General features: G+C 46.3%; 1 protein-coding gene across 1 annotated transcript; it reads right to left on the reverse strand.

Annotated features, from left to right (window-relative positions):
• Positions 1 to 7,169: 7,169 nt before the first annotated feature.
• On the reverse strand, positions 7,170 to 10,398 carry LOC147464353 (uncharacterized). The gene is made up of 3 exons (XM_086517646.1): positions 9,306 to 10,398; positions 7,442 to 9,198; positions 7,170 to 7,373 (listed from the first exon to the last, which is right to left on the reverse strand). The coding sequence occupies exons 1-3, from the start codon at positions 10,396 to 10,398 to the stop codon at positions 7,170 to 7,172; spliced, it is 3,054 nt and encodes a 1,017-aa protein (XP_086373772.1).
• Positions 10,399 to 11,663: the final 1,265 nt, after the last annotated feature.

Here is an 11,663-nt window from a genome sequence, read left to right on the forward strand (position 1 = left end):
CACAATACTTTCGCCCAAAAACTTGGAAAACCTACATATGAGAAATTTTAGAGGCAAATTTACTATATTTGAAGGTTTTATTTTGCAAGTTGGATCACACTAAACCTAGGTTTTTTTTTAGCACTTAAATACACAATAGTTTTCCCAAAAAAAACTTGGAAAACCTACGTATGATTACAGTAAGCGTACACTCAAATACATTTCTACGTGGGATTGAACTAAACCTAGCCCTTTTTCCAGCATTGGGATACATAATATCAATGTTACAAGAGATGAAATCTTTGAGATTTTTAGTAGGGAGAGGAAGGTGTCGCAATGCCTTATGCATTATTTGTTGAAGGTGCCATTGATCCAATATCTAATGATGATGGTGAAGATGGAGATTATCCCTCATCTAAACCTTGCAAGATGTTTAACACATTAATGCTTTCTTGAAGTGTTGGTTTGCGTGAATGTGGGATGTGTATGGAGATGATCCATTGAAAGCTAGTGGCCCAGCAACATGCTTCTATGTCCATAAACCATTCTTCATTTCTTCCTACATCAAGTTAGGGGCCAATCCCATGGACTTGAGAATGTCGATTCTGATGTGTAAGTCATCCAATGAGAAAACATGAGCTATGCTTCTTTTCACCTCTTCTAAAGGCTTGGGATTATCCATCTTTAGCATACCAGCTCGATGTGAGTGCAACCAAGGGGTGATGGTACTCCTCACAAGATGGGCTCATTGGGTGGCAATGACACTACACAATGTCTTCACTTCCATGGCCAGCTACATCTCTCAAATGTGGTACACATAGGCACAATCATCGTCCATGTTGACCAAAGATGTGCAGCATCTCCTTTGAGAAGCTATTTAAGGTTAAATTCTCCTTCATCATGGAGATAGCAGGCCCTCTGTCGCTCTCTTTTTTCTCAGACAATTAGACTCTCTCTCTTTCTCCCCCTCTCTCTCTCTCTCTCTCTCTCTCTCTCTCTCTCTCTCTTTTTGTGTGTGTGTAGCATGCTTCTTAACAAGAAGCGACTTATATTGTATGACAAACACCATAAAAGTTGGAGATTTCATGAATTGGGAGAAAAGCTCAAGAAAAAAGTGTAATGTCACCTACAAAATTTGAAAGGTTACCTCTAAATTTTAAATTAGAAGGTAAGAAAACCTTCAAAATATGAAGGAATTTAGTATTTAAAGGTTTTTTTGGGCATTGGGGGGGAGAGAGAATTAAACAACTGCCACCAACCCAGAGAACTATCCAATTAAACAGAGACAATGGAGGAGGAGGAGTAGAATAGAAATATTAATCTGTGTGTGTGTGTGTGTTCTCTTCAATAGCTATAAAGAACCTAGATCCATTGAATAAGGGCTAGAAAATCCTATGTAATGTGTGAGACCTTCCAAGATTGGTATTAAAGGAATATTTGTTGCCTCTTGGATGTATATCTTTATTTGAGAATCCATAGAGAGATGTTGTGAATCATTTTTTTAAATTCAAGAGAGTGTGTACATGTAGAATAACAGAATCTATATAATTTTTCACATTTGTAGTTGTAAGAATAGAAGACATGCATTTTCTAACCGCAACAACTCGCGGGTCACATACTAGTTTTCTTTACGTTTCCTTTAGCCTGTTCTTCTCTTTAGAGTTTCCTTGCACTAATTTCCTTCAACATTGTCCCCCAAGAGTTGGTCTAAGAGTAAGGCTTTGGCCTATCACCCTACAAGGCTTCATTGGGTCACCTTGTGCTCACCTGGTTCGTTGCTAGGGATCTTGCCCTTGGACACTCGAGTGCATCCTCTTCTTGGGGTGGGTCACTTGAGGAGGAGGTTCCTAGCTGGTTGCTATGAGTTCTTTTCGTCGTTCCCAGCACATGGTGCATCAATTAGGTGGCCATAGTGATGCATATGCATGGCTCTTGCCCGATGGTAAGCAGATTTTCCTTCAACATTTTCTCCTCTTTAGATTTTTATTGAGCTATTGTATTCAAGTTTTGTTTGAAAGCCATGAAGAAGAGATATAGATATAAATAAAGCTATATAGATGACATCCCTCTTTTATAGATGTCACAGATGCATAAGAGCACCAACCCATAAGTTGAATAAAAATAGGGCTGCAAAGAGGACCTCTTAAGTAAGAGGGCTATGTTTAGTCGCATATGCACTCCCATAAACGAGGTTGCAATTGGATATAGTTCCTCCAATGTTTAGTCATTGTATTTCAGTCCATAGAGCATTGTAGATGTTGGGTCACTAGCAAGAACCAATTAAAGAGGTGCTGTAGAGCACTAGAAGGTGATCCCAAACACTGGAGCAAATGGATGGTTAAGTCACGACTCACATGAGTCGCATCTCTCTCTCTCACACACACACACACACACACACACACACACACACACACACACACACACACACACACACACACACACACACACACACACACACAGAGGCCCAAGATAACATGTGGCAGAGCACGAGGGCCATCTTAAGTTAAAGGGCTACTTACAATCGCATATGCACTCCCATAAATGAGGTTGCACCTGGACATAGTTTCTTCAATGTTTGATCACTATCTCAACCTATATGGTTTGTTTCGGTCATTACAGCATTGTACATGTTGAGTCACTGCCAAAAATCGATTAAAAAGGCACCTTAAAGCAATGGAGGGTGGTTGGACCACCCTTCGATCTTGGGGCGACAACACTTGCGAGTTTTACGTGATTTCGATATAGGGTTGTATTTCACCATTGCACGGCCCTTCAAAACAACCTCACTTTAAAATGCTACCATGCAGTGTCTCTTCTTGTTGGATCTCACCTCCCATTATATCATTCATACGTACGTACATATATTATAAAGACAAGGATAATTTTGGAGAAGTTGATTACGTCAACTATTGATGGACATTTGTACGCAGGCACAAGTAGCGTTTTGCTAACGCTATTGGTTTTCGGCTATTTTTGTGAAACAAAGCTTTCACAAGGTAACTCAACCAAAAACGGCAAAATTGGCTTGAGCAAGGCTTCATTTAGCTGGAAGACGACAATAGGCAAGGAGACACTACTAAATTGCTAGCACATACTCTTGCTCACATAGCGGACTTGCAACAACAAACTCAATACTCTAGCCGTACTATTATGGCTTGGTCGCTACGATATGAATCTAGGGCAATTTTTGCTTTCATGTGTGGACCCTTTCACCACACCAACAACAAGAAGTAACCCTCACACCATTGTAGGGACCCCAAGCGAGAGAGAGAGAGGGGGGGGAGAGAGAGAGAGAGAGAGTATATGCGCAACACGGACCAATAAACATTCATCAATTCACAACGAGTAGATCTCCCTACGCACATGCATTCCCGGTTGCATCCCCACCGGGTGAGGCATACTGCATATTGGCACACGAGTAAAGAAATTCTGGATGCTGCACCAATATTCTCTCCTCACAACCCCCAAAAACAAATCCACGTCAGATGCCCCCTCTGTCCCACACGTGTCTCCTCAGGCCCCTCTGCTCGTGCAGCTCGATAGACCTCCCTCGCCCTGCTCCTGGCCCCGCCCCGCCGTGCCTGCCAACTACCCCCTCCACTTCCCTAACCTCCCGCGTGCACACTGCAGCACTGGAGGAACTATCCCGTGCGAAACAAGAAGAGCAGAGAAAGAGAGAGCCCTTCGGCTGCAGCACTCAAGGAGCTCTCCCCTGCGATCGGCACAAGAAAGAGAGCGATGAGAGAGAGAGAGAGAGAGAGAAAAGAAGAAGAAGAGTATGTGTGGCTAATTTTGAAAAAAATCGCCAAAAGCTAGCATCTTGGTCAAATTCGACTTTTTTAGTGGCTGCTCTCAGGTGTGGCTCTCTCCCTCTCTCTCTCTCTCTCTCTCTCTCTCTCTCGCCAGGCGTCTGGGTGCCATGCGGCTCTGAAAGGTTGGGCGGCAAGTGGAAGAATCCACAATGAGAGTGCGCAGTAGATGACAGGTGGCCTCTCTCTCTCTCTCTCTCTCTAACCCTGTTTGGGCGACGGTACGTACTGGCAGCTCTCGGAGACCTTCGACAAGCAGGCTATGGTATGTGAGCAGCCCCGCAGGAGGATCAGAGAGCAGACGGGAGTGTGGCCTCTCTATGGATGAGGCGATGGAGGTGGATGGAGAGGCAGGCGCACAGAGGTGTCCAGTGGAGCTTCCTGCCTAGGGTAGTGATATGCGTGTGTCTCTCGCTCCGGCAGCTACCCAGGACCTCTCTCTCTCTCTCTCTCTCTCTCTCTCTCTCTCTCTCTCTCGCGTGCGCATGACGCCGTAGAGGAGCAACTTGCAGACGGTTCGAGGGAGGTCGAGTAGGCGTGGAAGCACCGTAGAGGAGAAGGCGGGGGGGGGATTAGAATATCTGCATGGTGCTTCTTTGCGAGCACCTCTTTGCCAATACGTACGTGATGGGTGTGTAGAGGCGAATGGCGACAAAGATCGAGGAAAAATCAGGGGGCCAAGGCAAACTCCAGGGAGGACGACAGGGCGAGGGAGGACGACAGGGCATCGCGAGCAGACGAGGCCCAGGAGATGGGGGGTTTCCGACGTGGAATTTTTTTAGGGGTTTGGGAGAGAGAATATTGCATCTCTGAAGAGATTGAATTTCTTTATGGGTGTCCCAGTAAGTACGGATTGTGGTATGTCTCTCACTTGACATTAAAAGAAAGGAGAATTAGGAGGAATCTTTTATAGATGCTTATACTCTCCTCTCTTCGTCACTATATGGCACGGCTCTGGCCAGGGGGGATCTAGGGTCCAAATTTGGCGGCACGAGGCGGCTTTGATCTCGGTCGCCGGAGCACGCAGTGAACTTGGGGTGAACTAGGGGTGAACTCGGGGCAAAAATGGCGCCCTGAGTTCACTCCTAGTTCACCCCCCTAGTTCTTCCCTAGTTCACCCGCCTCGCAAGGTGTGGGTCGAACTGGGACGTCTCGGTTGCCACACGAATGCCTTACCACCACGCTAGCGAGCGTCACTATCCATGTTGACATGGCACATGATCATACCTTAGTTTATGTGCCCTTAGTTCACCCCTAGTTCAACCACCCCTAGCTTACCCGCCCCTAGTTCACCGTTAGTTCACCCCCAAATCATCCACCCCTAGTTCACCCCTAGTTCAGTGCATGATCCGACGGTTGAGATTAAAGCCGCCTTGCCCCCCCAAATTTGGGCCCTAGATCCCTGTGACCCAGAGCCGTGCCATATAGTGACGAGGCTCTCAATTTCAAGTTACAACCCACAGTTTCTATTGCAGGGTGTGCGAGCCACACCCTCTCTCTTGTCTCACCAACTTGCTATTTGACGCAAGCCGCATGTAGCCTCTCTCTCTCTCTCTCTCTCTCTCTCTCTCTCTCTCTCTCTCTCTGCGGGCGCCCGCGCATAGGGATGCTCTTATGACTCTTTGTCCTTGTCCAACCACTTGCAAAATTCCTCCCTTGTCATTTGAGTTGTATGTTTGCCTGTTGCTGCCGCAATTAAAGGAAGGTCGACAGGGCATGGGAGAGGCGAAGAGAGGACATAGACATGGATTAGAGCGCGTCCGCACGCTGGGGTAGAACCCCCGCCGGCTCAACTCCCGTCCAACCCCCGTCACCCCCGCTGCCTGACTTTGCACAGCGTTCGCACGCTCGTTAGCAAACCGCCACGTGGACGTTGTTGACGCTTGGCTAACCGGATCCAGCCAGTGGCGCTCCACAGCTGAGCCGAAAATGAGATGTCCCTGTTGACGCCCACACGCTCAAGTGAATGCGCCACTAGTTAACTATGCTGAGGATGGCCAACTCTGCCGTTTTTGACAGAGTTGAGATTTCCACGGCTTCGTTCAACGATGCCTTTTAACTACGCCGCGTGCGAATCCAAATCACCCCCGCCAAGTTGGAGTCAACCCCCGCCCGTGCAAAAGTGCCCTTACTTTGTGTGTTTTCTATTGTGTGAAGGTTTGAGGAGGATCTCAATAATTAAAATATTTTTTAACATTCGAGCTAGTATGTGACTACGATTTTAAAAAAAGAAAAGATGTAAGAATCTCATGAGATGCCTTGAAAAGAAATGAGTGGAAGCAGGCGACGTGGATGGAGGAAAATGAGATTAAAAACAACGTGAGAACTCACAATGGCCTGCAGGAAGCAAGGGAAGGTTGGTTTTTGGCGATGAGGAGGTATGTAGTGGAGTGATCGGACCAGTAGTTGTAGTTGGTGCCAGACATGGTTTGGGGCAGGTCATTGCTAACCCATACGTGGTCTAGCATAGAGTTGTGCACTGTGGTTGGATGGTGTATCAATTGGTGGAGACTGTGCTGAAGAATGAGGTTGGAAAGGGTTCTATATGTGTTGGTTTCCTCAAGTGCGTTAATGTTGAAATCTCCCATTAGGATTAGTGGTCGTATGGTGCGGGTTGAATCAAGAAGATTGGAGATGCTATGCAGGAATCGTGGGAGTGATGATATCGGTGCCCTGTAGAGTGAAATGACTGTCGCCAGGCACTTGGTGGCGCAGTGGAAAGTTGCATGGATCGTTTCAAGTGTTTGATTTATGCAGATGTGTATTTGTGTAGGTACTAGGTTGTTTTTATGGAGAATGGAGATGCCGTGTAGTTGTGTTGAGGATATGCTGTGGAAGCCTGGAATGGTTGTCGCATGTTGTCGAGTCTCTTGCAGGCAGAGAATGTCGGAGGCCATCAGGCTTTTGTCGTGGATGATATCGTTTGCATGCTTTCCAAGGGAGACGACGTTCAGTGATTGCACAATGTAATGTGTATCTTGGTGGAGATGTAGCTACTTCTGGATGGGGGAGTAAGCTGCTTCTGTTCTCAATCTGTGGAGCTCTTTGAGGACAGATGCGTCGGTGTGAATGTTGCAGGGTAGCAAGCTCTCTATCAAATATAGATTTTCAATGTCACGAATCCGTGTGAGAGCAGTGTATGTGAGGCCGTGAGACCTAATTCCTTTGGGGTTGAAAGCCAGTGTGTTGAGTGTAAGCCCTTGTGATCGATGAATTGTGCGGGCCGCGGCGGGCTACACTGGGAATTTCTTGCGTGTGAGGGTGTTGAAGTAGTTCTTGCCAATTTGGAATTCACGTGCGATACGGAGAATCGGCGTCCAACCAAGCAATGTGAGTGGGTTGCGAAGATGACGGTGGTCATATCTTTGTTTTTTCCCTATGCTAGGGTTGGTGAAATGAATCCAAAGGCATGTCGTGTCGGAGAATGTAGTGCAGAGCTTGTAGACGCCTTCTGCACCGTTCACAAGGCCGTCGAGAATGTCCAGATTTCCAGCGCATAGCTCGACTACTAGGCATGGCTTCAGACACAATGTTGCTTGGAGACCTGCAGTTTGTCTGACATCCAATGGAATTGGTATTGTTTTGCTGCAAGAACCAGCACGCTTGTCAATCGCTTTGAATATGTGTGGCTCACCGGGCAATTGTGCGAATACCTTTTCATTGTGTTCATCCTTTGCCTTGTTAGAGTAGAATAGGTCTGATATGGTTATGTCAGCAGGCAACTCTCTGTGGAAGGAGTTGTTAATGTATGCAAGGTCGCTGCTGGTGTGCGAGCCAATTCTCATTCGGTTGAGCACCTCTATAAACTGTCCATCGGTTTGTCTCATTGTCATCGTTAGTTCGTAGCACTTAGGGAATTCATGCCAGTACGAAGGTGCAATCGCCTCTAGAAGAGGCTGCTTGCTTGTGAATATCCAAGAGTCTTTGACTGGGCTAGCTTGGTAGAGGTCACCACAAAGTATGAAATCAAGGCCACCAAAAAGTTGGTCATGTTTTCTCTTGATGGCACGAAGACGTGAGTCAGCCAATGAGAAGACACTTGATCCTATCAAGGAGACTTCATCAAATACTACAAGCTCCAAGTCTTGATAAAGTAAGGACAATGCATCTAGCTTTTCTGCTCCGAGGCTTGTGTGTGCCGTAGTTATCAAAGGAAAATGTAAAGCTGAGTGTATAGTTGTACCACCAATGTTGAATGCTGCCTTGCCTATATATGCCATCAAGAGTGCCTTAGGAAAGTCAGGATTGTCGCCCGACTTATGTGTGTAGAAACAAATGAGGGCTTCGACTAGCAAGAGCAATGTGAATGTTTTTCCAGTGCCTGCTCCACCTGTGAGGAAGAGATGTATCTTTTTTGACGGCGCTATGCGTTTTCTGAGCATGACATCATCGAGGATAAGTCGCTGTTGTGGGTTTAGCTTCTTTATTGATGCGTGGAAATCCTCATTGGTCATGCCAATATGTTTGGAAAAATGCAAAGCAAATGGTTTCTTCATCGGTTGCTTTGATGGGGTGTTGATCATCACGTTAGCATTGTCAGAATCGTTCAAGGAGCTTACACTTCTCGTGCTGCGTGAGGTTGTGATGGCTGTTGCGAATCTGTCGAGCGAAGTTGGTTCGACAACGAACTGTGATTCATTGCTTTTCACTGTCTCAATGTTCAAAGTGTAGACATCGATCCAAGAAGAACCTTCGGGTAGGTGCTCATTCTCATTGCTTGACCACGGCAAAAAGAGAAGGCATTGTTCTCTATAGTGGCTGTCAGGGTCTTTGGATTTATTGTATCTAACGTAGCGTATAATGCGTGCCCTCCGCAGCAACGTGTCAGGCCTGGAGGGATTTTTGGTTGTGGAAGCGAACTGGGCCAAGCACATAGCAAAGAAAGAGTGTGGTCTGGAGGCATATTTGTCAATGATGGAGGCAGAGAAGATTTCTGTCGTGTCGGGGTGTATTTTCTGCAAGGCATTCTTTGTTTTGAGAACAAGAGCACGCTCTTCAGGTGGATTAGTATTTATGTATATGAATTCTCTAGAGGATCTATGCAATGGAAGTGACAGACATATGTAAGCAGCTTGCTGTGAACTAATCTGCTGTGTGTTAAGGATTGTGCTACCAACTTTTCGTAGTCTCTCCAATGTTTTTGCATTGTTTGTGACACAGTGATCAACCTGTGACTTGATTGCTTCTATTAATGTGACTTGATTGCTTCTATTAATGTATTGTCCATTTTTGTCATGTATGAGGTGCAGTAGCTTGCAGCTCCATGTGCGTTTAGCACGAACTGTATATCTGTGTTTGCATTCCAAAGCAAAGCTATTGACTTGTTGAAGTTGTTTGTGAATATATCTCTTGGTTTGCGGTTGAGGAAAATAGTGGGTCCCGAGATAGTTGCTTGCAATGCAAGCAAGTACTGTTCCATGGAGAGTTGTACTTGTTCCAGCCATTCTTCAAATGTAGGGGCATTTTGTAAATCAATTTGGTTGAGTTGTCTTTCCACTCGTTACAAATAAAGCTTACCTTGTCTAGCTATGTTCGACTCAAGTATTCCTTGCCGGATAATAGTTGTGAATGGCATGGGGAAACGTGGAAATCCAAAACGGTAACTTTTGCTCTTCTTTAGGCAAGTCTTATGGTGCTTGTGCTTGTAAGCTTCAGAAAGGTCATTGGGCAAGATGGATCCATCTGTGCTAATGTGGGTATCTACAAACTTTACAATATCTTGATCTGAGTGTGTTGTGAGTGATGGAGCATTTTCTAGCCACAAAAAACCATGATCATGTTGTCTACCGCGACTTTGGAACTCCGTGATGAAAAAGAAGTCTTGTATTTTGCCACATATGGAGGAATCAGTCCGCAACAACCGTTTCATTGCATTGAACCTGTTGACGTAGAAACGAGCAGTTGTAATGGGATCGGCACGAATGAGGCGACGTTGGTACGAGCTCAGGCTCTCCGCGGGCTCTTGGCTCAGCGGGATTAACTTCTCTAGTGCATCAAGAAGCTCTTTCCATCTCCGCTTTGCGGAGGAGAACGTGACAAAAAATGTGGGCGGTCCAAGTTGTCGGATCATTGCGAAGACATTTTTTTCCATCTTTTCCTTGTAGTCGGGGGATGTGCCCAATGCCTCGAAGTCTCTGAAGCCTAACCTTGAGTTGAGAAGCCTCTCTATGTTTGTGTCTTCTACAACTTGCCTTGCAGTCAGCACTGCACCTGCTAGCTTTCCCTTGCGCATTCGCACCCAAACAGAGGAAGCAACTTGTTGTGACATGATTTTGATAGACTTGAAAAATAAATTCTCAATGTCCAGGGCGAATCTTCTGTCGACGTTCAGGAGCTCCCACTTTGCAATTGTTTGGTAATCTTTGGTTGCGGCTTCTCTATATCTTCTAGGGGACCCAAAGAAAAGAGTTGGGAAGCTCAACTCCTCGTAATACTCGTCCGTGAAGATGCTCAACGGTGAATTTCCCTCGCAAGGCGCAACATGAAGAATCTTGCCACTGTAATCGACAACCTCTGCCGCACTTGTGACCGCATGAAGCATGACATCAGTCTGTTCATCCTCAAGCTCAACATCATGCGCATTGGCCTCAAGGGTATTCATAGGAGCCATACTTAGACTAGAAAGGTGTGCAAGCCACTTGTCGTTGATGGTGACACCTTCTGTCGTGTAGAGTGGTGTGGACAATAGCGTAGTGGTTGCAGGCATTGTGAGCAGGGGTCGCACAACACCGCTTAGGTAACATCTATCGTATTCGAGCTTCCGTTTGATTCCCACAAGGACAAAAGCCTCATCCTCAATGAAGCGAGGCAGCACAGCCTGGCTCTTCTCCAAGTTGGCAAGCAAGCACATTGACAACGCTACCTCTAAGCCCGTACTGACCATCATACGTCAGTTCACGTATCTTGGCAAAGGGGATACGAATGGAGACCAAGCGTGCCTCTACGAGGTTAAGATCTGACACGAAGGGAAGCGCTGGATTGAATCCTGTCTCTTGCAAGCTCCACATGCGATTGCTATCACTTGTCAAGTGTTTCTTGCACTGGCTGCAGACGTACACATCCCCATAGCGTCTTTGCTTCCTCGAAGTCGATCCCACAACTGAACCCAGCTGGCGTCGGAATAGCAAGCGTCCACATTTTTCGCAGGGTGTAATGGGCTTGTCCTTGATTCTTTTGTTGTATCTCTTAATTGGCTTGCTCAAGTTGGCATGGGTGCGTCGTATCTGAGCACCAATGACCAGGCCCTTCTCTTTCTTCAGGCGTGAAAGCTTGCATTTCACGGCCTGGGTTGTGTGCAACGTGTGTGGGTGCTTGGCCTGGAACATGCGGAACACCTCGACATCAGGCAAATCCTCATGCAACAAGGATAGCCTATGCAAAGTGGCCACCTCATCTTCTTTCCATCCAACACGTGCATGGCTTGAGCACGTTGTGAAGGTGGGAAGGTATGCGATGCCATTGCTTGTTTCGGAGAGCAAAATGCCCTTTGCAAGAAATGATTTTGATGGCATCCCCAAGATGATTGTTCTCATGCTTCCATTTCTTTTCAAATACACTTTTAACCTACAGGTCGCAAAGCAAGCAAAGGCCGTTAACACGTCGAGGCTAAGAGCAAGTGAGTTGGCGCATGTTGAATACAAAGATGAGAATTTTGTGGCCGTCATTGCGTTAGTGGCCCTGTCAGCAGGGAAGAAGAGGCATGCACCCGGGACATCACATCTTTCAAGCAAGAAGCTCTCAAACAAGTCGTTGAGCAAATTTGATCTAAGGTCATGCGGTGCACCTGTCGAGTTTTGGAGATGGTGTAGCGCGAGGAAGATGTCTGAATTGTTCGGAAACTGTGCCGAAAAAACGGTATCGACATCGTGTTCGGGC

Source organism: Adiantum capillus-veneris, chromosome 1 (genome assembly GCF_014529385.1).
Source record: "Adiantum capillus-veneris isolate H3 chromosome 1, ASM1452938v2, whole genome shotgun sequence".
NCBI lineage: Eukaryota > Viridiplantae > Streptophyta > Polypodiopsida > Polypodiales > Pteridaceae > Adiantum > Adiantum capillus-veneris.

Excerpts from the sequence above, each read along its gene's own strand:
- LOC147464353 (XM_086517646.1), bottom strand. The coding sequence starts at position 10,398 with ATGGCTCCTATGAATACCCTTGAGGCCAATGCGCATGATGTTGAGCTT. Across the intron at positions 9,199-9,305 it reads GTCGAACATAGCTAGACAAG|TACTTGCTTGCATTGCAAGC; the intron begins GTAAGCTTTATT and ends TCCATGGAACAG. Across the intron at positions 7,374-7,441 it reads AGGATGAACACAATGAAAAG|CAAAACAATACCAATTCCAT; the intron begins GTATTCGCACAA and ends TGGTTCTTGCAG.